Source organism: Ambystoma mexicanum, chromosome 2p, assembly GCF_040938575.1.
Source record: "Ambystoma mexicanum isolate Mex_15411 chromosome 2p, UKY_AmexF1_1, whole genome shotgun sequence".
NCBI lineage: Eukaryota > Metazoa > Chordata > Amphibia > Caudata > Ambystomatidae > Ambystoma > Ambystoma mexicanum.
Window position 1 is genome coordinate 1,140,900,003 of NC_090923.1, and position 27,192 is coordinate 1,140,927,194.

Below are 27,192 nucleotides of genomic sequence, written 5' to 3' on the forward strand. Positions count from 1 at the left end.
GCTAACAGGGACTTGGCCACCCCACCTACCTTCATATTCGCTAAAATGCACACATGCACTATAAACGCCTCTGATAAATTTCACATACCTCAGACTTGTGTCCCCAGAGGGCTTTCACCCACACCGCTTTGAGGCCACAGCAATGGGAAAAAGTGCTATACAGATGACAATTACATTACATTAATGCTGGATCGATTGACAGGATTGGTACATTCAATGTTACATTTCAGAGCTCAATACTCTCAGGAGTAGCAATGAAAAGTCCGTTATCCATTCTAATGTTTTATGCCAGTGATCTTGGTGTCGGTGCCTTACTGAGTTGCTTGCGTGATGGAGTAGTGGTGATGGCCATTTGCCGTAATGCTTTGCTAAATACAAAATCACGTTACTCAGAAATGAACATGAGATGGTAGCACTTGCATGAGTTCCCAGCATTTTGCCTGTTGTCCGTTTCTCAGCCACAAAGTGTGCTGAGAAAGCTATTCCCTGCACAGCCAGGTGGTAGGTACTATTAGGAGAAAACAATTTCTCAGTGGAAATGGTGGATTAGGCATCGTGCAATCTAACTGATGGAAATGGCAGAGGTATGGACCAAAGTAATGTTAGTGATGAAGAGGGAGAAATGTGCAGATGTGTTGCTGCGAGGGAATCAGACAACAGCATCAATTTACTGGCTTATAATAAGGTTCTGAGTGCAGCCATAATTGCATGATAACAAAATGCATAGTGCATCAAGAATAAGAAAGCCATAAGTAGCTGGAGGAATTCATGGAAAGAGATAAACTGTTTGTAGAAATGTGTTGAGACTTAAACATTGACTTATCACCTGAAGGCATCTGGGGTGAAAAGAATTTTGAAGCAGGTTTTTTACTTATGGAAAAACAGATAAATATGCATACATCAAAGTGCAAGCATGTGTAGGACTACTGATGTGGTGTTGGAATCTTATTTTGCAACACTACAACCAGTGGAGATGGCAAAGTATGCATAGTTGGAAGTTGCACTGCGTATCTAAGGTCGGAATGCTATTTCATGACTGAGAGTAATATATTTGGTTATATTGGTAGAAATACCCAGTAGCTTGAATATGTGATGGAAGTGGCAACTAGAATATGTGTGCATTTCAAACGGGGGAATTCAGAAATGAGAGGTTGCCAAGAAAGTAAAAGAATGAAATTGAATGTATGTATGATGAAATGAAATTGTTTTTAGAGATGCTTGCATTAAGCATCTTTGTGTGCAACACCGTATATAACCCATGGGCTAGTGGTCTCGTTAAACGCCTTAATCCGATTGCTAAGCAGGACATGCAATTGGTTTTGGTGTGCAGTATTAACTGAAGAAAGAATGAGATGAGTATACCTTGTAGTTCACAGAAATGTCATGGGACAATTACTTTTGTGCTTAAGAGACAGAGAAAACCGTGAAGATTAATGCTGGGTGGATGGATAGGCTTCATACATTACATGTTCATTTTCACAAAATTGTAGATAGAGTGAGCGTAAAACAGAAGTCAGTTTATACCTCAAAGTGGAGTGTACTCAAAACATTTCTCGCCTCAGAACATCCCTCACTTACACCCAAGCTTCGATGACAAGCACCTATCTAAAACTAAATTCCATCAAAACAGAATTGGTCCTATAATGCCATCTATCTAAAAAGGAGACTATTTAAGGATGGCTGAATTACCTGTCCCTTGAAGGATTCACACCTCAGTTGGCTACATGTGCCAAATTATTTGGGTTGATTATTGACAGCAATCTCTCCTTCCAGCAATATATCATCATAAAAGCCCCAACCTGGTGTCAACCAGCACTCTTCTGGAAGAAAAAACCCTTCCACCCACCTGCAGATTTCAGATACATGGTCAAGGCTCTGGGAATCTCACAACTTCTATGGAGGAAACACCCTGCTAACTGGTGTCCTGACCAAACACCTGGCCCTCTTTTGGCATTCCTCCACCATAAGAGAATTACACTAGCTAACCATCCCAGGCAGGATGCTCTTCAAAACTGCTTGCATAAAATATAAGGCAACTACTGCCTGAACACCAGCCTACCTAGCCACAAAACATTCTCAGGTGGCAAGCGGTCGTCTAGGAGCCAGACAACTGCTTGAGACTAAGGGGGCATGGAAAGGGAATACTACGACACAGGCCTTCTCTTGCTAGGACTCTGCCTTTTGGAACACCATCCTGGTCATAATCACCCCCCCAAAGCACCTTCAGTTCAGGAAGGAACTCAAGACCCTTCGCTTTAGAGAATGTCTAGGTGTCACCTAGAACCTGCTATTCCCTAGATACATGCCACCCATGTAGTATAGGATATCCAAATCACGTGTACAGCCCTCCACTGGTTCCTAGCTAGATGTGTGCTATATAAACACAAATACAAATAAAGGTACATTTTTCTACAGTACATAATAGGGAAAAGGCAAAATTAGGAGAGGTTGCACCTAGCAATCTAATGAGCATAATAAGTACTGCATTTGTGGCAAAAGGTTGATTACATTTAATGTAGCATTTTAGGTTCAGCCTGTGGATCACAAAAGAGCAATCATGTTAAGACATTGCCTCGAAACACTGAATGCTGGAGTCTATGGGGGTGATCTAATTATTAAATTAATGTAAGAAGTGTAAAGGAATGTGGCCATGGGGATGTACAAAGGAGGGAAACAAGAGAACATAGTGGTAAGATTCTGTGCTTCAGCGTAGTAGTGTGGAAGATGTAAATGTGCCTAATCCGGTGAGCATGGATCAGGATAGGTGGCAGATGGTGTGTAGCAATTAAAACGATCCTCATTAGGTCGACCCATTTTGAGTGGGGGATGGGATGATGGGAAGGAGCATAGGGCAGAGAAGCAGGGTTTGGGGGACAGAGAGCCCCCCCCCATAACAGAAAAAAGTGAGGTTGACCAACGTTGCTCAAAATGAGTTGACCAAGTTTAATAGCCTAATGAGGCAATTTTACTCATGTAGGTATGTGGCAGATACCCGCAGTGTAAGGATATGTGAATATGTATATGCAAAAGGAGGTTGTCTTTTGAGAGCGGCTGTTTAGTGGTATGATGAAGTAAGATAACCACCAGAATGATCAATAGCCCATTTCCTCAGGTTGCTAGTCCATGTTAGTTAATAGTTAGTATGTGGGGGTGTGGTGTATTGTGCAGTATGAAGCTGGTCAGCTGGAATGCTGAGGGTGGGAATCTGATGGTGTGATTGATTGATTGATTGATGTGAACATCAATATTGTGCTGTCATGAGAATGAGGTTTTGAATGGCAATGTATAAATGAGGTCATTCACTGGTGGAGATAAAGTGGCAATGTCCTAGCACCAGAGCGGTAAAGGTGGTTCCTGTATTTATTGAGTGCAGCTCAACAACGATTTCTGAACATTCCAAATTGACCACATTGCCTTTGGCACACATTCCTTTGTCTGTGGCGAGTAGGTACACCATATTCTAGCATAAAAGATAGCTTATTTTAGTTGTGTGAAATTATGTTCCAGTTAAAACCACATTCATCCTCTTTAATGTAACTGATGTTTGTGGTGGGAGCTTATTTTACCACCTTTTATACAGCCAGAGATTTTGAAGTTTTTAAGACCATAAATATTAGCGCCATGAATGTGTGTACACAATCTTTGCTGAATCTAGAAAGAGGAACTGTCCTGCCCTTTTCTCATTCAGGTTCTCCCCATGAAATTGTCTCGGCATGTTTTTGTATTATGACAAGTTTACCTGCCTAGAACTTTGTCTGATGGAGCTGGGTACCTAGCCAAGCCAGTCAATGGAAAATACATTTTCCAAAATGCCCCTCAGGAACAGAACCAAAACCCGGACTGGATCCAGGAAGCTGAATTAGGGACTGGGCGAGGGTAAACCTGGCAAAATAAACAGTCGGGTAACAAACCAGGGAAGACATCTGGAAACCTGTCTCAGGGCCCACATAAAAACTGCAAGGGGAAAAACACCTTCAGATAGACTACATCTCCCACAATGGCCTTCTCTCCCAACCGGAAAAAACAGAATTAATCAGGGAGATGAAATCATCACTTCAAGGATAGGAAGGCCCTGGGGGAAACCAAAAGGACCTTAAAGACACCCTAATATACGTTCCTTCCCAACAGCAATGTGGCATGATATCCCTAAAACAGACAGCTTGCCCAGCCTCTCCATGCACACCGAATTTTAAAAGATTTAGCCCAGTCTCATTCTGACCATCAGGAAGTGAGAAAGCATAGCCAATCCCAAAACTCACACCTGCTGACCATCAGGCCTAGTTTCAATCAAGGGCAGAGGGCATGTTACTCTATAAGCTTGGGAACTCTGCAGTGTGGTGGCTGACAGGAGCAAGCGGCTCTGGTAAAAAAAAGTCTGGAGAAGAAAGGCTGTTAGAGAGGAGAGATGCTGCAGATATTTGGAGCGCTGTTGAGGAGAGCTGGCAGCAGGAAACAGGAGGATGTGACCTTTACAGTAGATAAGAAAGTGGGGAGAGTTAAAAATCTGAGAGAGAAGGGAACAAAATCACATCAAAAGAGGGGGGAAGTAAAACCAGGAGTGGAGTAGAAGACGTTAATAGGAAAAGAGGAAGGAAGTAAAACCTGGAATGGAAGGTGACTAGAGCAGAGGGAAGGAATGAGGAAATAAAAACTGGAGTGGAGTTGAAGGAAGGAGTAACATTAGAAGTCTGGAGGGAGGAAGTAAGACCCGGAGTGGAGTGGGGATGTAGAGGGGATATCCGACAAGGAGAAACAGGTCAAGGAGGCGGGTAGACTAGAGAGGTAGAATGCTATAAAGAGAAAAGGGAGAGATGGCAGGAATAGGCCAAAGTGGTTGTGAGGCGACAGTGAAAGATCAGCAGGAGGAGGAGGTAGACAAGAGAGAGGAGACTGGAGACAAGACATCTTCAGATGAGGAGAGAGAGGCCAAAGGGGCAGGAGTTGACAATGAGTGGAAGAGAAAAAAGGGCCACGCCCCAGGAAGGTCTACATGGTGGGAGGAGGTTCCAGTGGGGGTCAGAGAGTCTAGTGAAAGATTAGAGAGGATGTGGGGAAAACAGTCAGGAAGGTGGGCTGGTAGGGATTGGTCCTTCTGCCTCTCTCCTGGCTGACCCCAGCGACATCTGTAAGAGAACCCTAAAAGTCCTGCAGATCATTAAGGGCTGGCTTAGTCTTGGGGTACAGGACCCCAGAAAGGCTGCAGCTAAACTCAAAGGAGCAGAAGAAGGGCTCAGGACATCATGCAGTCCATATCATTAGAGCGGTGTAAGGTAACTCCTCTGAGACTTTGGAACAGTGACAGCTGATACTCGAAAGCCTGACCACACACCCTGAGAAGCAAAAATATGGCGTAAGAGACATTTGTGGAAGAAGCCCATCCTATGTTTTGATATTTCTTTGAGGAAGATGATGTTTATATTTAAGTTGGCCCTCCCATTTATACAGTCCCTAATAAAAATCTTTGAGCACCTGGTCTTGGCGTTTTACTTGGTGCCAAATGTCTAATTTGTGACAGTATACATATCCTGACAAATCTTAGTTCTACATTTATACATTGGGGAACATTATCGTAACGTGCTGTTTTACTGGTAAAACAGCACCTTTTCCTTTTGGCATTCCGTTAACTGTTACTGTTATACATTCCCAAACAAACCACAGTGTCAAGGTGTGTTTCATCATTTTAAAGAGTCTCGTAGGTAGTTTTATTTTCATGGGACAGAATGTAAAATGTATGCAATGGCAGTGCATGACAGGGCAATATTAGGTGAATATTTCCTCAAAAATAATGCCATGTTCTTTACTTGGTACCTACATTGTGCCAATAATAACTTCATGTTGCAACTGGAGGATAGCTCAGTGACAACGCGCTCGCCTTGGAAACAAGATGACACAAAGCAACACAGGTTCGATCCCCGGGCCGCGCTTAGAAACCTCTCGGTATTAAGCGCGTTATAAATACGCAACTAAGTCATATGCCTGTAACAGTGCCTCGATGCCCCCAGGCTGTGTGAGCGCTTTAAAAATGCAAAAAATAAAATAACTGTAGATGAAGCATTTTTATGAAACGTTATTAATTGTCTTTTAAGGAATATCTTCACATTTGAAAACGTCTGCTTCTCTGAGACCTCGCAGTTCTATGATGATAGATGCACTCAAGTGTTTCCTTTGAGCACTATGTTTGGTTTTGAGGCAGCTGTCATTGTATGAAATAATATTGGCATGTTCTGTGGTCACAACAAACTCTGTTGGATTCATGGCCTGTCTTGCTTTCTGTGTATTCTCTGATGTTGGGTAAGACTCGAGTTGAAACCAAAGCATTTCCCACATTCAGTGCATGCATATGGCCTTTCTCCAGTGTGTATTCTCTTATGTGTGATTAAATTTGAGATCCGACTGAAACGTTTTCCACATTCGGTGCATGTATATGGTTTCTCTCCGGTGTGTATTCGTATATGTTTGGTAAGACTTGAATTGTGACTAAAGCTTTTGCCACATTCATTGCACGAGTATGGTTTCTCCCCTGTGTGCACTCTGTGATGGGTGATATAACTTGATTTGTGGGTGAATCCTTTTCCACATTCTGTGCATGTATACGGTTTCTCTTCTGTATGGACTCTCTGATGATGGATAAGATTTGACATTTGGCTAAAGGTTTTTCCACATTTTTTGCATTCAAATGGCCTCTCGCCAGTGTGTAATCGGAGATGGTTCGTAAGTTTGCACTGAAGGTCAAAACTTTTATCACAGTCGGTGCATGTGAATGAACCCTTTCTCTTAAGATTAGTGTCTTCAAGTTGGAGTAATTTCTTTCCAGTGTGTATCCACTGTCTTCTGTATAGGGTTCCTGCCTGCACAATACCCTTGCTATTTTCAGAGTACAGAGCCTTAGATTGGTCTCCTGCCTGAGTCCTTGGACTACAATTTAATTGTTTCCCATATTCACGATAGTTATTGGCTCTTTCCTCTTTGTCTTTTCTTAATTGTTTAGTAGAGCCCATGAATTTACCAACCCTTCTTTTGCATTCAGGAACTGCTTTTTGTACGTTTGTTGTCAGGTTTTTCCTCTTCCTTTCGAATTCACTTTGCTTCTTGATTGTATCCCCTTGCTCCAAATGTAAAAGATCCCCATCTTTAATGTTTCTTTGTGGCACATGTGGATCAAGATTTTCAGCACATTCTTTCTGATTTCTCTTCTCGATAATAATTCCAAGTTCAGCATCTGACATAAATTAAAAGAAACAAAATGGTAGCTAGTGAGGACATTGTTTTTGTACCAATCGATAACTTCGAAAGTTAACAAATATGAACAACTTAGAACTACTAATGGACATTTTTATAATACCAAATATGTCTCCACAAAGGTTAAACAGATTTATTAGTGCAGAAAAGAGGCCACCTTCCTCGGGTCTCTGAAGGCCTAGTGCAACTGACATCTGCGGCTCTGCATTAGAACAAGGATGACATACACAGGGTTGCATGTGCACATTACAACACTTCACCTGTGTTTCTAACATTTCCTGTAAGTTATGGCAAATTCAGTCTTCATGTAAAGTGTTAAACACGTGTAATAGAAATACAATTTATCTGAAGAAAACAACTATTAAGACCTTAAACAGGCAATCAACACACTGTATCTATAACCTTTGTGGTCCAACAGAATGCTTTGTCACACAAGCTTTAAATGACACTTTGACAAGAGCAACACAGATACTATGGAATTCCTTACCTTTAGTCTGTCTGCCACCCACTGATGTGCAAGGGAATGTTTCTCAAAGTGAGACATGTTTAAAGTTACACTGTGGAGCCAACTGTAAACCCCAAATAACAGATACATTTGAAGGAGGAACAAAGTAATACATGTTTTTTCTTGTACTCGTGTATATAATACCAGTTGAGGGGCATCAATAAGACTTTTGCGCAGTTGTTGGCTATCTAATCATCGGACCGCTCAAATCATCCATTGGTTAACCCAATGGAATTAACCTTATGCAGCAGAGGAGAATTAAAACAATTTTTCTCCCACATTATTTAGCCCTGTTCACCTGCCCCAGAAACCCCTTCTTTCAGCCCCAATACCTTTATCAAAGCAAGACATCATCAATTTCATTTGCATTTAATGCAAAAAATAATAATGTTTTGCCTTCATAGCATTTCATGGCATGCACTTGCATATGTTAGGGGAAGGGTGTGGGAGTAATAGACACACTAACACACTGTTGGGATCCCCTCTGGAAAGTGAGCAAGGATGAAGTGGTGGCAGGGACGTGTCATAGTCACCATCCTGATGCAATAAGATGAAAAATGTTGCCGACAATAACGTTCTTGACATTTCACAGTTGCAATTGCATCCAGAGAGAGAGAGAGCATAGTGTTACCCTTATAAATGCTCTTGAAGAGATGTTGATATTGAGGTCTGTTATGGCTCTAGTTCTTTTGGACTCTTCAGCAGGCTTCAAAACTGTAAATCAAGCACTTCTCTAGAGCGGCTGGCAGCCCTAGTAATCCAGCATCGGGCCTACTGATAGTTCCAATCTTACCAGCCAACCTCATGTAGTAGCTCTAAAAAACAGGGGCTCAACTACTTTTAAATCAAAGTCATCTGGAACATATCTCATTTTCTCCGCAGTCACTGCACTGGCTCCCTGTGATAAAGCTGGTCAATTTGGTGGCACTGTGCACTGTATACATATCCCCACCTGCTGTTTCATATCACCTTTAAGTTCTTCTTAGACTCTTCTTTCCTGGGTACTGACATTCAAGGCACTTCTACAGATGGTTCTGCCTTCTGTAGGGAGGTTAAGCAATAATACGCACGACACATGGCAGTTTGTGGTTCCTGTGAGAAACCAGGGGGTGTCTCACCTGCTAGTCTCCGGGGATCTCTCTCTCCGGTGGCAAGAGCACGGCCATCGCCTTTGGATCCAGACCCTGGGGTGGACCAGTGCAGGAGGACCACCCGGGTGAGGGGTTTTCAGGGAGTGAAGGTGAGACAGCCGATGGTGAGACGCGGTAGTCCCCCCCATTTTGTTCATCTAACACATCCTATTTTTAAGGATTCTCTGAGATCTCAACCCCACCCCTTTGTAGACAAACACTGGGCCAAGGAAGAGAGTGACTGAGAGTAACAACATTAACTTTCACACATTGTACTGGATATGCCCCACTAATCAGGTCAGGCTAAGTCAGGCACTTGATTCTAAGTGCATACTCCTGATACCAATTAGCTCTCCTCACACGAATAAAAGTGAGAACCTAGCGACATACTCTCTGAGCAAGGTGGAACATGAGTATGAGCAGGACTTCCGGGAACGAAAGCAAACCTACTGGAGCAGAGCGACGGACCAAGGGACGAGAGCAGCAGGTTGAAAACCCCAAGAGTTCCCTAATGGAGTTTGTTGCCTCCGACAGGCTGGAAAAGACACGTGGAGAATGCCAGATCCCACAAGTGAAGTCTGCGTTGTGTTTCAAGGACGCCAGCGGCCCTCCCGGGGGAACGGCAGAGTTGGGTAGGTGAGGGCAAGCCTGTGCTACTAACCTTGACTTGTGAACTGGAAATCGGAAAACTAAGAGAGAGACGCACACAGCCGGTAAGTTGGCAAGTGAGCTGAGAGATTGGTGTGTGTTAAAGTTTGAAGTAGCAACATTATATCGCAAGTGAAGGCTGCACACGTGTGGATGAGATGTGAGGAAAAGCAGACGTGTGAATGAACTTTTAAGTAAGGGCAGTTGTGAAAGCAGCAATACTAAGTAACAGAGTGGTCCAGTGAAAGGAAGTAGCCCACTCAAAAATCACTGTGAAAGGTACATCGTTTGACGCAAAAAGGCGAATGAACAGCAATAGTGAAGTAAGCAAGATTACTTCCTAGAGGAGGGGAAAGTGAAAGTTAAACCGTGAACTTTGAGTCGACGTGGTCCTGAGGTGGTCTGTAAAGAAAGCCACGCACATTCGAAAGTCTTCGACATCCGAAAAAGGTTTGAGCCCGACTGAGAGAGGCCCGAAGTATAATAAACTCGGGGAAGGGAGCCCCCTTGCAAGTTTGTGTTGAACTTTGTCGTGAGAGGTCTGAGCCTGACAAAGGGGGACCTACGTGAACTGTGTGGTGAAAGGTCTGAGCCCGACAGAGGGGGACCTTTGTGAACTTTTTGTTGAAACATTATTTTGGAAGTCAGGAAAAGATACATAACTGTGGAAGGCCAGGCGGGCCTCAATCCACATTTTGGAACTGTTTATTGTGTTGGCAACTGAGCCAGAGTGTGTCATCCTGCCTACAGGGACTGCCTTACTCCGTGAGGTCTCACGTGGGGAGGAGAGCTGGTTCAACCACATTTATTCATTTGAACACTGATTTTTCCTTTTGCATACATTTCTCCTATTTAGACTTTTTGTACAAGTGATGGGGCGCGCATTAGGTTTTGTTAGCATAGGCCATTTTGATTTGAAGGACTCCACTAGGACTGCGTTATTTATTATTTGATGGTTGAGACAACTCCCATCTTAGTTATAGGGCAAAGTAGGAGTTTCTCCAGCCCCAACAATTTCAATAAAGGTTGTACAAATTGTACCCATTGTGTCAGTGTCATACTTGCGATACCATGCCTTCTCTACATTCCACAAAATGTGTTTATTATGTATTACATCAGAGAAGGCTGTGGACTAAACACATATATGGACAAGGGAACAGTAAGGGAGTCCCTAATGAAAATTGTGCCAGAACTGGTACAACCAACTGGGCTATTTCTCGGGTGTCCAACACCTCCAGTAGAGTTTCTGCATATCATAAAGTTTGTAACAAAGTCTTAAGAAGATCTTGTCACTCCATTGACACCCTATTCTACAAATCAATGTACAAAAGAGTAGCCAACAAAAAGATCCAAAAATGTATTCTTAACAGGTTCTTAGCCTCCTGGCTGGCCAGTAGCTAAAACACAAATGTTAAAAATCTTGGCCAACAGAAGAGTTCAAATATCCTATTCTGAAATGTCCACTTCTAGCCTATAACATAAAAATGAAGAAAAGATTTTAAGGAAATGCACTTCCAGGGCTGCTCCCAGTCTGGGCCCGCCATCAATCTTCATTATTTCACAGTGCTCCTTTACACCTCTGCCAGGCCTCTGTGCTTTCAGGCTTAAGCCTCTGGTCTTACTGTATGCCCTGGGCACTGGTTGCTTTTCCAGTGCTTCTCGCTCCAATATTGGATCTCTACCAATGACTGGTACTTCACAATACCACATAGGTCTTCTCCAGGCTTTTTCATTCTTAACCTTTACGACTATACCCTCCAGGACCTCCGGTTTATCGCCATTTCAGCTTCAGGTCTGTCATAGACCACTGGTTCAGCATTCACTTGTTCAGGCCAGTCATAGACCTCTGGTTCAGCATTCAATTGTTCGGGTGTGATGAAATGACTAATGCTCTGTGGAAGTAAAGGGATGAGTGGTTGCTAAAGCGCCTACAGAGGCCCACATTACTACTAAACCTCCAGTGATTCCAATGAGATATGTGAAACAGGTACAGCCTGACTTTTGGTAATGGCAACTGAGAGCAAGCTATACTCTTCAGGAGCAATGTGAGCTGGTACAGATGCAACCCAAACTACAATAGTATGGTGATACCAAAATAAAAGAATGTCCAACACGTTTCTATATGCGTCCAGATGCCTTTGGGCCAGGAGGGGTATATAAATAAAAGAAATACAAATACAAATAGGAACTTCAATAAAACTAACAATGCACACAACTGATTAAAACACTAAAGACGGAAGCACAAAAAATTCAGATTTTGGGAGCAAAGGGGGCACTCTAGCAAAAATAGGGGTGCAGGCAATTGGTTTAAGCAGCAAATGTCAAGCGTACTTGAAATTGTCTTAAAAAGGCCATGAGTGGGGTTTATAAGTTACAATGATATTTTAAGGTGGGCTGAGAGGGGCAGGGCACTATGTATAAATGACTACTATTAGGAGTGTATATAAATATATATATATGTTTTTATCATGTATATGATGTGGTATTATCTTTTTGCATTGGGAGAAATAATACAAAGTTCTCATTAATTGGATAACAGGGTTGACCTGTTCCTATGCTATGTATGTTTGTATGGCGCACTGAGCAATATGTAAGAACTATCTTCAGAAGGTGGTCTACAATATATTTGGCCCGACTCGACTTGATGCTTCTTCTACATTGCAATTGGGCTTTGTCTGGTAGCATTCTTTTGAAGCCTTGCCAACATGCAATCCAGCCGTCACCCCCCCCAGTCACATGAGACGGTCTTTACCATTCCAAGATGGCGCCCGTTTGAAGGATTTCAGAAGATGGAGAAGAGTCTGTTATTTATGCCTACTGAATGGCTTTGAGGCGCTTTGAACTTTTTGTTGCGCATTTTTAACACTTTGCGGTTGATACGAACCGGGCACCTATTTGGGCATTTAATTGTGATTTCAATGTTGGATAAAATATTGTGAGGGGGCTCTAACAATTTAAGCGATCCGATCTTACACGGTCCCGTGGGGATGAGTCTTTTTTTGATGTCTTGACCATCAAGACTAACTTAACGGCTTGAAATCCTTGACGATGAAATATACCGCGGCAGGCTGGAAGTACTGTAACGTTGTGTGGTGTGGTTTCCGGCTGGAGTAGCGAGGTAATGCTGCATAATAGTTAGATCTTAACACTACGTTAGTTATACTACATACATTGGACCACTTGGTGGTTTGAACATTACAAATAAACTGCGAACATTTACAGGTGGTATTGTTGTTATGTGTTGCAGCCTCCATTGTTGGGGACTGACCAAAGACTTACTTTTTTAGAAGTCTATGTGAAGAGACCAGACCTGTGGAATCGTGGGACTGGATTCAAACCCTTAGGTATTCCACGTGTGAGGGTGTGGAATTGGTGATGGTGTAGATGATGATTTAGAGTTACGTACCTAACCGTTCCAAAATTGATTGTCTAAATGTGTTTGGCCTTGGTTTTTGTCTCCATGGTTATTACTTTATGTCTGTACAGATGACTCTGAAACTGGTGGGCTATTGAATAGCCATTTGGAAATTACAATCCCAAACTTGATGTTAGAAGTTTGAAGTCAAATTCTGGGTATGTGGACACAAGCCCTACTAAAGATACGAATGAAAAGTAATGTAGGTGGTGAGAAATGTTGGGATAGGTCCAGTAAGACCTTTTCCCAGTCCGCGATACTATAAGTGTTTGGGGGTGTCAAGGGGATGTAGGGGCTATTGGATAAGTGGTGCTTACTATAGCTGATGGTGGTGTATGTTGTCCTTTTTTAGGTTACAACCGCTCATTGAATTTGGATTCTTCTGTAGACCCTGGATTGCAAGGTGGATACAAAGAAACACTGTTAAATATAAAGACTCGCCTGGAGGAAGTTCATGCACCTAACGCAGAGAAGAACTGAAACATTTCGGGATATGTGTTGTTGGAAATGACACTTTTCAGAGTGTAGTGTATATTAAAGTTTTGTGGTGTCCGCGGATATGTCAAATGTGTTTCATCGTTTGTAATTTAGGTATATGATATATCCACTGTGTGGGTGTAATCCTTGGTCCTTTGTTTTAGAAACTGTTTTAAAGAATGTGTATTAAAATTTGTAAGAATTTGTTTAAATGAAGTGGTACCAAGTCCATTTTTTCAGGACCATTGGTGACGAGAGGTATTCTAGCACCTAATCAGCATAGATAAGAAAGAGGTTTAATGAAATATATCATCCTACTCTTTTATGTATAAACATTTTGGTTTTTGGCCCTTAGTGTAGAGTTTGATGGTTTACAAGGGTTAGTATTCCCTTTATTGAGACTAGCCTCTCCTGTACAACCGTTACACCTCAGACATGGCAAATGTATGTGATTCTTGTAACAACTTTCCCTCTAGGCTGTCTTTTGCTTCCATCTGTTGATTGGCTTACGCCGAAAATATTGTCATTTTTTACAAAACTCCCATTGACCTTCAAAGGTCACTTAAGGCCCTGGCCCTGTATGATTATTTTTTGGGAAAAAACTTGGAGAAAATGCAGTTAAGTTAAAAACTATGACAATGACTTAACAAGAGACAGGTACAGAGATTTAGATGGACGATAGGAGACCAGACTTTGCACCAAGTTGACTTATGCATATCTGGGAACTTTGTTGACCTCTACTCTCCTCCAATTTGCTTCAAACCTATGTTGCCCCTAAGGCCTTGTCCAAATTTGGGGCAGCTAGGACCCTTACACAGTACAAAGGTGGATCCTTAATTGAGGGCATTCTTATGGACTGTAACCCGAGTGTCGTTCTGGGCCTTCTCTATGGCTTGGACATTTTACACAGAGAACCACTTATGTTGGTTGGATGTCCTGGTGGGCAAGTTATGGTGTCACAATCTTGGGCTCCCTCAATCAGTTCCAGTGGCTGCTCTTCGCCTGAAATTGGGCCTTGTGTTGCTAATTACCCAAGCCAAGATCAAAAGATCACTTTTGCTATTCAAAATCCTCCAAGATGGGGGGAGGACTATTATTTCTTCGCACCACTCTCTGATGCCTCTTGTTCACGCCACTCTCCTAGTCCTTTTGAAAATATGAAGAAGGCTTGTGAGGATTTTCACCAGGTGATTGGTTGGCAATGGCCTGACGAAGATAATTTTCATTTCACACTGGCCAGACACTTATTAATCGAGAAGACACCCTTTGGAACAGGGCTTAGTCTTGACGTCTTGAGTAGCAAGTCATCATATACTGAATATGCCATGGCTGCCCACTTATCTGACTCTGCCACCACCTGGATCAGATCCTTCTTAAGCAATAGATCTATGCAGGTTTTTTCTCCGTCAGCATCTGCTGAGCCTGCTCCCATTTACTGTGGCGTACCACAAGGTTCATGTGTGTCACCAACACTTTATAATGTGTTCACCAAACCATTGTTTGATGTTCTTGACTATCTGGGTGTCTCATACACTAACTATGCCGATGACACCCAGATACTTATCACTATAACGGGCGATTATGCAGCGGACACTAAAGCCTTGAATAACGTATACATGGTTATCCAGGCATGGAAGGCTCAACATGAGCTTTGCCTCAATGATGACAAGACGGAACTCCTTATTTTAGGTTCACATCAACAGCTTATTAAACTTGACCCGTCCTTCAAGTCGTTCATCATTGATGGCAACGTCATTAAGGTCTACAAGGATACTAAAATTCTTGGAATTTACCTTGACTCTACACTATCATTGTGCAGACAAACCAATGCTGGCAGATCAGCCTCTGTCTATACATACAAACTTATTACTGCCTGTAGACCATTCCTGTCTTCTCCCAATTGCACTATCCTGGCCAGAACACTTGTCATGTCCAAGATAGACTATTGTAGTGCCCTTTACTTAGGGACCAGTGAATCCAACCTCAACAAACTGCAAATCATCCATAATAATGCCATTAGAGCAGCACTAAATATACCTAGAAACCACCACATCTCTAACCACAGACATAATCTACATTCGCTGCCTGTTAAACATAGAATCTCCTTTTAAACACTTGCCCTGACTCACAAATGCCTGTCCAACCAGGCCCCTATCTACTTAGCCAACCGACTCACACCTCACACTTCCACCCGCCCCAAGAGAGAGGCCCAAGCCCACAGTCTATCCCTCCCTAGGTTTAAACTACAAAAAGCTGGCGGCGCTAGTTTTCCTGTTTTGGCCTCTAAGCTCTGGAATTCCCTTCCTAATGCTATCAGAACTGAGCCCTCCTTCCAATCCTTTAAGAGCAAAACAAAAGTGTGGCTCTCGGCACAATTCATATGAGTACACTTTGGTCACTCGCTTTGGCATAACAATTGTATTTCTCGTTGTACATAGCCATTGCACGATGATAACTTATTCTCCTGTGTACCTCTTTTTATTTTAATGTAAACCTACTTTATTCCCTTTGCTTCTTACTTGATAGAGGAACTGTTTTTGTACATCCCTCTTGCCTGTACATGCTTTGTATATTTTACAGTTTATATATTCTGGCCATACCGTAGCTCTACCCGCATGTTTACTGTAAGCTGGTAGAGGAATCTATTGTTTTACTATGTATGTAATCGTAACTTTGCTTCCTAAAATATGCGCCCAGACGCCCTCGGGCCCGGCGCGCTATATAAATAAATAAAATACAAATACACACAAGCTTTTCTTGTCTTTAAACCGGCTGATTATTCAATTCATACCATTGATCAGGGTTTAAAACGTTTTATTATGATTTTGCGTTTTAACTTACTGTCCACATTTATGGTGCTTGGAGCAAGAAAGCAGATCCCTAAGGACTAACGGAGAGATGCTGCCTTTGTCATGTTTCTTTGGAGACGAGTAGACACCTATTGACTCAATGTAAAGAGTACAATAACTGTGTCATTGTAACACTTTTTGGGTCCTACTCTGACCCTGAGTAGATTTGACGGAGATGTAAACAACTTGTGCCAAAACTAAAAAGAAAGTGAGGAGTGGGCAGGCTATGGGGCTTGTGAAGGGTGTGGGGACATAACAGGGGATAGGACCATAGGGAGATGAGGTTGGGGTTGCCCCCCCTCTGAGAAACTGAGGTAGAATTAACGAGAAAGAAAATAAGCTTAAGCAACCCAGCCTTAACTGCTTGAGATTGCACACATCCTCTCTCTTGCTACTAGTCAAAGGCAACTAAAGTTTAAACTGTGTACAGTATATCGCACTTGCGCTTTTTACAGTGTTACCAAACCACTTAGTTGTACAGTATTTTGAAGAGGCTGCCCCGATGTAAGGCAACATCTATGATAACGGTGCAAATTGTTTATGCTTTGGTAATGTTATATTATGTTACGTTGATTTATACCACGCACCGCTACCACCCACGGGCAATCTACAGGCGCTCACGTAGCTCTGCAAGAGAAGGGGTTGGGGTGTTAGTGAGGATATGAAGAGAGAAAAGGTTCAGAACCAGGAGGAACTGGCACCTGCGAGTGTTGTTTTGCATGTGGGAGTTGGTACAGGAGGCCCCGTGCGTTTTAACTGCATGGGTAATACTCAGTGCCACGGGTGTCTTGCTAGTGTTTGTGTTGGTGTTAGTATGTCATGTGTTGTTGAGGTGGGTTGCGGTTGTGCGCACTGGTTAGATTGTGTTCATAAGGGATCCAGAGTTGCGGATCGCTGTTGTTGTATGACTATCTGGTGTCTTGGTGTGTACATGTGTCATTGACGGTTTTATGCACTATGTGGCGAGTGGTTGACTCTAGGTGTGCTTCCAGGATCTGAGATAGATGGTGGGGTGTGAACATTAAATTGATTATTGTTGTGTTTATGTGTAGTGTGGCTAGGCCAAGGTCTAGTGTAGTGGCGTTGGTTATGTTGAAGGAGCAGGAAGGGGCAGTGGGTTAGTAAGTCGTCGGTTTGGTGGAGCCTCTGGTGTGACTCTCCAGTTGCTGCTTGATGGTGTCAACCTAACCCACATTCTTGGATGCGGTTTGTCAGCCTATCTTGCCTCCTTTCCAGGTCCGGGCTGACTTCCCTTGTAGCTATGGACGCTGTTTGGGGATTGAAACCTAGTGTATTTCCCGTTTTCGTCTAGGTTAATTGTGGTTGTCGGGTGCAAAACGGATGTCTGGTCGGTTCCCAGAGGTGTGCACAGTAGGAGTTCTAGGTATAATGGGGGGTGGGAGAGTTCTGTTGGGCGGCCCATGGTTATAGGTTGGCAGGTTACGGTTGCCCTTGTTGTGGGTGGGCCGGGTGTGGGGGTACTATGATTGTGTGGTTTACCTGCCTGAATTTCCTCAGTGTATATGTGGGCTTGGTGCTATCCCTAAAAACGTTCCTTTGGTTGGTCTGCAGTCTTTCGTAGCTCTGTCTAGTTGTCGGGACGTGGAATGGGTGCAGGCAGGAGGTAGGGGGGTGCTGTGTTCTGGTCCTCTAATCTATTGGCGCTGTTATCTGTGAAACCGTGTTCCTTAGTGTATTTATTTTTGGTCTGTGATGTTATTGCTGCCGATGACCCTTTACAGTTGTCATTGTCTGATGAACAATCAGGTTTTAAGTCGTTTCCTGAAAGTGATGTGGTCTTCTGTGGTTCTAATTTCTTTGGGCATGGTGTTCCAGAGGTTTGCAATTAGACAGGAGAAAGCTGTTCCGCCGAATTTCATTTTTTTATAATGTTTTGTCTCTATTTGTATGCCGTTGATGGATCTAAGATCACTTCTTCGGTGGCATTGGCTGATCTGGGTTTAGAGGAATTCAGCTGCTTGTCTGTGCTAAGCTTTTTGAGCGATGCAGAGTGCTTTGAATTTAATGTGTTTTTTACTGGTAACCAGTGTAGGCTTTTCAGTGCTGGAGTGATGTGGTCTCTTCTGTTTAGTCTTAATAGGATTCTTGCTGCTGCATTTAGCACCCTTCTCGTTTCTTGATGAGTCTTTCCGGCATTCCGAGGTAAAGGCGGTTTGCGTAGTCGATTCTCACGAGTATCAGGGATATGATTGTGATGGGCTCTGTGAGGGAAGGAGGGGTAAGGGAGAAATCCTCCAAGTAGTTTTAGGAGGAAGAAGCATTTTCTGGTGATTGCGTTGACTTGAGGTTCCAGGGATAGTCTGTTGCCCCTGAGTATTTCTAGGTTATTTACTACGTCGGTAGTCTGGGCTGTGTTCCCATGCCGGTCGGCCAGTGCAGTTGTGGGTTGCCTGCGTCGGTTTCTGCGGGTGAGAGCATTATTTCCATTTTTGCCAAGTTCAGTTTAAGGTTGTTTGTTGTCATGTCTGTGAGGCAGTAGTTGAGGGAGCTCCTGTGTTATGTTCATCTTCACAAGCAGTTGTGTGTTGTCTATGTAATTGAAGGTGGTTAGTCCATGGGTTCAAATGATTTTTTTTCGTCAGTGGGGACATGTAGATGTTGAAAATCGGAGGAGAGAGGGTGGATCACTGTGGGACTACGCAGGATATATTTTTGGTGTTTGAGGTAAACGGTTGTAGGTATGTATTTTTGGTTCGGTTTGTTAGGAATGAGGTAAGCCACTTTAGTGCAGCTTCCTGTAAGCCACATTCCAAGAGTCTTATTAAAAGTGTGTGGCTGATTGTGTTGAAAGCCGCTGATATGTCCAATAGCATGAGGGCTGATTGGGCATTGTCTGCGTTTATTTTCAGGTCGTCACATTTCAATAAAATCGCTGATTCTGTTCCTCGCATTGGTCTGAAACCAACTTGTGACCAGTCAAGTATTCTGCTTGTTTTGACGTATTTAATTAGGATCTTGCACACATGGTTCTCCAGGATCTTCAATGAGTAGGGCAGGTTGGATATCGGTCTGTAGTTGCTCTGGTCTTGTGCGCTTTCCAATTCCTTTTTCATCAGTGGTATGATGTATACTGATTTGAAGGCGGACGGTACGATTCCTCTTTTGAGTGATAGGTTCATTAGGTTCCGGAAGTGTGTTGCCGGGGTTCTGTGGTTGAAGATTCCTTTGACTATGTCAGGGTTACCTTAGGGAACCTCCAAGGTTGGTGTCCTTGATCAGTGTGGCCAAGGTTTCTTCTGTGATTGGTTCTAGGCAGGTGAGTTTTGTTGTAGTCTGTGTTTCGCCCAGCGTCTGTGTTTCAGCGGTTGTGGTTGTATTAGCCCGGCTTGTGTTGATGGTCTGCTGGATTGTTTCTATTTTTGATCTTAGGTGGTTGGTGATGTTGTCACAAAGAGCTTGTGTAGGGATGATGGAGTTCTTGCAAGATGAGGGTTATATAGTCTGAGCTGTCTTTGATATTTTATTTTGTCTTGTTAATTGTATTATTCTCTCAATTTTTTCATTTAGCATTTTGCATTTTGGAGTTCTTTCAGTTCTTCTGTGAACCGTTTTTTTGGTGTGGCTTTGAATGATTTTGCTGGTGCCAGGTGGTCTAGGGCCTTGGTGATCGAGGTGTTGTGTGCGTTTTCTGCTGCATCTAGAGTTGTTTTGGTGTGTTCTGTTCTGCTTGGGAGGATCGAATTTAGTAAGTTTGTTAAGGGCTTAAGGTCAAGGTTCTTCCAGTTTCTTTTCTTGCTGGTATGGAGAAGACCCTTTCCGGCCGGTAGGCGTGTTTGAAGTGTGAAGTAGAACGGTATCAGGTATCAGGTAATGGTCGCTCCATACCATCGGTGTAGGTGGCGCAGTTGTGCATAGACCTCCTATGCACAAAATTGCATCGAAGGTGTGTCCAGCGTTGTGGGTGGATCCCTTTCCTATTTGCTTGAAATGCAATGTTTCCAGGAGCGTGCAGAGTGAGTTTGCTATGGTTTTGTTTTCTTTTTTTAGAACCAGACGTGGAAGTCTCCCAGTATGACTAGGTTGTCGTGGTAGGTTGATAAAATGGCAGCGCCGTCGGCTAATTTTGTTGCGAAGGTGGGGCTTGTGTAGATCAGGAGGAATACTATGTTGGTATGGTCATTGAGTTTGGTCTTGATGAGGAGGAATTCACAGTCTTCTATGTTGGTTGGAATGAGTTGAGACCCTCAGAGGTGTTCTTTGCATTTGGATTGAAATTCGGCCTCCTCTTCGGGTTTTCTCTGTTGGTGTGTATTAGTGTAAAGTTGTCCGGTAGGGCTTAGTTCGCGATGGCTTTGTAGTTATCCGATAACCAGGTTTCTGTAATAAAGAGCACTCTGTGCCTCCTTTGCTTAGAAGGTCATGGATTTCTATTGCGTGTTTGCCATGGATCGAACGTTGAGTAGGCTGCAGTGTAGTTTGTTTGAGTTTCCTTTTGGGTTGTTGTTTATATTGTTAGTTTGTTTCGGTGTGTCGTCTGTTGGATTTCCGTTGCTAGTGGTTCTCTCCTGGTTGTGCCTGAGTTCTTTGGCGGTCAGTCTCTTCGGAGAATAGAGTAATTATCTTGATGGCAGGGTTGATTAGTTTTGGTTCGTTTTGGCTGGTGAGTTGTGTTGGTGCCTGTCCTTTGTTCCAGTTGTTGGTGATGTAGGGCATGTAGAGGGTGATGGATTCCAGTTTGTCCCTGATTCTAGTAGAGTATAGTCCATGGTGTAGATCGGATGTGGGTAGTTTATCAATTGTTGTGATGTGTTTGGCTTCCCGGTGGGGTCTGTATTTGTTTCGCTTCTTGCCAGTGGGTTTGCTGTTGGTGGTGCATCCTTTATTCCAAAAGAATTTGCATGTGGAGAGGTAGCGAGACATGCATTCTGTCTTTGCTCTGTTCTCTGTATGTGTCCTCTGGCCATCTGGCCTCTTTTTTGCCCAGTTTTTCTGAGTTGTGGGATCTTGCAATACCTCCGAAAGGGCTAGCTATGGCGTTGGGTGTTAGGATTGGCTATGGGGCATGGTTCTGTTAGGGGTTATTAAAAGATAGGTTATGGCTGATAAAGAGGACAGGGTTATGCGACTAGCTAACCGATGAAGTGGTAGAGACCTTATGATTCGAGTGCAGCAGAAGAGGGACGACCCCTAGGGGTTGGTCAACCGAGCAGCAATCATGCAAAGGGCACCTGTACCTTAGATAACAAGGGACTAGGGGGAAACCCAAGCTGGGAGCACAGCAGCAGCACTTAGGCTTGGGGGGATGCCTGGTAAGTGGGAGAAAGTCTTAGATTGAGGACACAACAGTGAAATTGCGGTAACAGCTAGATTTGAGGTAACTGGCAAGTGTGACACCTGGCCGGTGGGAGGAAAGAGAAATAAGAAGGTGAGTTAGAGGGGCACAACCATGTATTTCTGGTCTGTAATGTGGGTTTAAGCAATGTTTAAAGACTTACAAATGGAGAGAATTATTTCAGGTGCAATAGGGAGAAGTCTCGAGGCCACTTGAGATTGAGGGAAAGTATGCAAAACACAACCCGTTGTTGCCAATCAGTAACCCTATTCTGCACTCCTCGGAGGACATAAAGTCCCAAATATCCTTGAGGTCTAGAATGATAAACACCCACACTAGGGGTCTCATTGTAGACCCGTTCTGTAAATAGTTACAACATTCATGCTTTGCAAAAATGTTCAAGTAGGAAACAGATTCTATAGACATAAATTACTGATAATATTCAAGCAACAGCTATATAAGAATAGTAGTTATCCTATAAAGAATACCATCAGTCTTCAATGAGTTCCAAAATTGTAATCAAATAAAAACAGTGATAATGAATATGGATGTTAATGTTCATATATGTCAAACACACACAGTGCAAAACAATTCCAATCAAAAACAATTCCAATCAAAAAGCATTCATCGAGTGGGATTCGTGTTACACCAATCACACAATTTAGTTTTACAACACATAGCCATTAACTATGATTGTCCAATGGGCTCCTCTTAGAAACAAAATTGCCAACGCGTTTCGGATTGTAAAGAATCCATCTTCAGGGCTTTGGAGCTCATAGTTCTATTCAATTCCCAAGTGTAGCTTTTCTATTCTCGTATACACCTTCAATCCCTATGGATTAGGGGCAAAGGATGGGGTGAAGTCCTGCCCGGCTGCAGTTGAAGCAGTACCGGCCGGGTCATAGATATGCAGTCTGACCGCTGAGTAACTGTATCCACTAGAGAGACAAAGTGAGGGATAGGAGTCAACTGGAAGGAAAGCCCATATCAAGGACACAAGGACAGAAGCGGCAACACCCAGATATGGGATTCCTGTCAAGTGGGGGAAAGGCCTAGATTAAGGACAAAACAGCAAACGATAACACCTAGATTTGGGATACCTGGCAAGTGGGACACCTATCAAGTGGAAGAAAAGCCTAGATTGAGGACACAACAGCGAACAGTAACACCTAGTTTTGGGAAAACAGTGGTAGTATTGAGCTGGGCCTCTGCAGCCATCGGATTATGTAGCTTCAAAACCAGCCGAATATATCTCTCTCAGGCCCTCTGCGTGTTGCACTGGCTTCTGGTTGAGCCGTGGATTGTCTTCAAGTGACAGTACATTGTACACTGGGATGTGCACGAGCGTATGTCCATTCAAGAGAAGTTTGCATAGTAGGTCTGGGTAAGCAACCTCCTTTCACACTTTCTCTTTTATTTAAAAAAAGAACAGAGAGCCAACAGAAGATATACTCCTATCAAGGCATCAAGTTTACAGAATGGCACTCTCTATCCATTTCTATCAAAGATCTCTTTGGACTAACGAGGGGCATTTGAGACATATCTTTTCCAAGACATCCTGCCTTCACATCATTTTCAACTTCTGTCTGATTCAGTGACTCGTGGGTGGCCACTGTTTGGACCTAGTGATATTCAGAGGTATAACTCCCCAACTCCATGGAGACACTACAGTTAGCTGGTAGATTACTCTGTGGTGAGTTTTACCATTCCGGCTGACTATGCTCTTTCTGAGACTGCCCCGAATAGTAGTACACAACTTTCACGTCGCAAAAAAAGACCTCGACCTCATCACTAGCCAGAAATTGGTAGGTGACCTGACCTGACTCTAACTGTGCCACACTATATCAGACCTATATATCCTCCATGCAAACAAATTGTGACCCAATTTCTCATCTGAAGTGCTACAAAAGCTTTAGGAGCAAAAACAATCAATAGTATAATGATCTTTTAAAATCCCTTCAGAAAATCTATCGAAAGGAAAGAAAACAAATGGCTAAAAACCAGGGATACCAATGATTATCTGGAGGCCAAATGGTCATTGAAAGCCTATAAAAAAGAAATAATTTAAGCAAAATCTCTTTGCTTACAAAAGCAAATTAATCCTGCAGAAAATCAATCCAAGGCACTTTTTGCAGCCATTCGAAATGCTACCTGCCCCACATGCACTATTCCTAGATTACCTATGTCACCCACACTGGCTATTGAATTTAATATCTACTTTTTGAACAGAATAAGTGTATTAGTACCAATATTGATCAACAGGCTCCTTCTGCAAATGGGGAGAAAATCTCTGTGCCATAGTCAACCCTACCTAGTTTCACATTTACTATGGTGGACTCAGATCCGATTGCGAATCTTATCTGCAAACTTAAGCCAATTAATTTGGCCTGTGACCCCATTCTAGCATATTTGGCTAAACAGCATTCTTCGGCTTTGAAAGAGATTATTCAATATTTTGTAAATGCCTCATTAACTCGAGGCTGTGATAAAAACAAAAAAGAAAAGAAAATGATCTCACTCCACTTCTAAAAAAACAAACAAAAAACATTTAACTATAAATAATTGCCAAACTATCATCCAATTGTTGGCCTGTTATGGCCTTCAAAAATTCTGGAGAAAGTCGTTACTATGCAGCTCCAGAGTCTTCTGGAAGAACATCATATTCTGGACACATTTCAGTCGGGATACAGACCGGACCACGGTACTGAGACAGCACTTGTGTCTGCCTGGGATGACCTGCTGGGGGCTGCCGATGAAGGAATGTCAGCATGGTTGTCATGCTGGACTTGTCGGCAGCCTTTGACATGGTCAACTACGACATTCTTATCTCAAGACTGTCTTCAGTGGCCCATGTGTCGCCAATGCTCTGAAAGGGTTTCTCTCTTCCCTAACTGACTGCTTTCAGCAGGTCAAGTTGGGTCTGTAAATGCCTGTTCCATTATCAGTTACTTGTGGGGTTTCCCAGGGGTCCTCCGTGTCCCCACTTTTGTTTAATGCCTAGATCCGTCAGCTTTTAAATATCTTTGATCAATTTGACTTACAATATCACTCATACGTCGACGACAATCAAAGCTATGTCCAGGTAAACCAACCAGTGAAAGCACTAGACCGATTTTTACTTTGTGCAGATAGAATAAAGAACTGGATGTTGGAAAATAAATTGCAACTGAACCCCTCTAAAACCGAAGTGATCGTATTAGGCTCAAAGAAAAATCTTGCAAATCTGGCACACAATGTCTCATGCCCTGCTCTTTTTGGGTGAAGAACTTGGGATGCATTTGACAATCAGATCGTAACTGCAACTTACATGTTAATCAAATTGTCAAATCAGTGTATGGTCAACTCAAGTTGTTGAAGCCTCTATTACCTTGTATTGCGGAAAATGATTGCCGGTTGGTTGTGGTAGCACTTGCCAACTCAAGGCTAGATTACTGTAATGCCCTACTTATGGCTATTGCAAAATACCGATTACAGGCACTTCAGGTCGCTCAGAACTCTGCTGTCAGGTTGGTCTTTTCACTGCCCAGGAAATCATCCATTTCACAGTTTCGTAGGGATCTTCATTGGCTTCAAGTGCAGCAGTGGGTCTTGTTGAAGACCCCTTGCTTGGTTTTAAAGTGTATCCATGGCCTGGCACCACCCTACCTATCCTCATAAATTGTGACCTATTGCCCTAATCAGTCTCTTCGATTCTCTGGGAAATGTCTGCTGGTGGTCCCTAGATCTATGTTAGCCACCTGCGATGACAGACGTTTCTCCACCTTCGGACCGCAGTCCTCGAATTCGCTGCCATTTGACCTACGCAGTATTGACTCCGTATCCATTTTTAGAAAAAAATTGAAAACGTATCTCTTTGCATAAAATATCTGTAACGATCTCTGTCATCATTGTTTACCATTTGCGCCCCCAGATGCAGATTCTGCTTGGATCCATGTGTTATGCAGTTTATAAATACAAAAATCAAATCATCAATGCTAGCTGTTTCCTAGGTCAGTGCATGCATGGTGGTATGTGCATTAGCTGTGTTGTTAGCGCCATCACTTTCTCCTATAAAGTCTTTAGCATTCTTTCACACACATAGGGATACATCTGTCATATTTACGACTTCAAATAGCTTGTAAAAGTCTCAGGGCTTTTAAGCTCATTGCTAGTATCCTTTTGGAGCTCGGCTGTTTTCTGGACATTTGGTCACTGAAATATTGCTTTATAAGACTACCATGGGAGTAAAATAAGAGTTGATCAAAATGCGAAATTACTAATCGTTACGAGTTATTATTTAAAAAGTGGAATCTGTGGAATTGTAAAATTTCTATAAAAGCAGAGAAACACAGTAGAGCATAATTAGTGCAAAACCTCCATCAGATGGTACTTTAAAGCTCCAGAATGTAGACCGCTCACTAGCAGCAAAGCATATCGATGTGGAATGACACATTAAAAGTGTGATTCAGTGAAGTTTTAATGTTGCATTGAAAGCTGGGCCAAGTAACAGAACATAGCACATAAAACTCTATGAGTTCACATTTTAGATGTCGAAACGTAGTTACTATCAGCAAAGTATACTGACGAGGAAAAACGAGCAGTCAGAGTTCTTAAAAAAAAATCAAATTCCTCTAAATGGCCCTCATTACAACACTGGCGGTAACCCATGGCGCTATTAGCACCATGGTTGCTGCCGGTGTTGTAACGAGTCCGCCAATGTTCATAGGGGAATTACCACCCCATTCCAAGGTTGGCGGGGGCGGTAATTCCCCATTGAACATTGGCCCTTCCCCATTCCCATTTTTGCACCATAGGGCTCAATGGGACTGGGGAAGGCGGTAATTACGGTACCGCAAATTGCGGTACCGTAATTACCTCGAAGGTCCCTTTGCGGGTCCCTACTTTAACGGCTGGTCCAGACCAGCCGTTCAGGTCGGGTCCCGCAAAGGGACCTCGTAATTAGGCGCTAAGGGGTTAACGGCGCCACAGCCTTTTACGGCACCGTTAACCCCTTAGCGCCAGGGTCGTAATGACCCTAAATGAGTCAGACACATATTTTTATAAGGAATTTGGTGACGAGTTAGAAAACGCAAACCATATTCCCATGTCGGGGACAGAGGTAAATCACAAATCGCATAAATCACATAGATTTACTCATTCACTTACCAAGTTTTTAATGGACCCTTTTGTATGGAACTTGTGTACTTACTGTTACGAGCCTTGTAGGTTCTAATGTCTATCCATTTTAGGGAAGCATCATGACTTAATTGGTACAGGCCAAGTTTCGGGGGATCAATTAGTCTTGTGCCAGATCTTATGTTTACAAAATGCCCACGTCTGTATAGTCTTCATATTGCATAACCCCTTTTATACTTGTCAATTGCTTCATGACATATTTGTACTTTGGGCACTGTTGTACGTCCTTGCCCCGACACTCTGCCAAGTGCCCATAAGTCCACTTCCTGTCCACTTACTTTGGTCAAGATGTAGCTTGTGTAAGGAAGGCATGGTATCAACAGTAAGACAGACACAAGTGACCACAGTTCAAGGGTGTTTATTGAACTTCAAAAAGGGTATGATAAACACCTATCTAACCCTAAATCTACAGATGATAGCAAGCTACGACCATCAAATTAAAATAATGCAGTCCTACTGGT

General features: G+C 42.9%; 1 protein-coding gene across 1 annotated transcript in view; it reads right to left on the reverse strand.

Moving 5' to 3' along the window:
• Window positions 1-5,670: 5,670 nt before the first annotated feature.
• The window catches only part of LOC138567228 (zinc finger protein with KRAB and SCAN domains 8-like), a 117,189-nt gene continuing 95,667 nt past the window's right edge, over window positions 5,671-27,192 (reverse strand). The window contains exon 4 of the mRNA XM_069645220.1: window positions 5,671-7,219. Coding sequence (XP_069501321.1) covers window positions 6,252-7,219 — 968 coding nt within the window. The 3' untranslated portion in view covers window positions 5,671-6,251. The remainder of the gene's footprint in view (window positions 7,220-27,192) is intronic.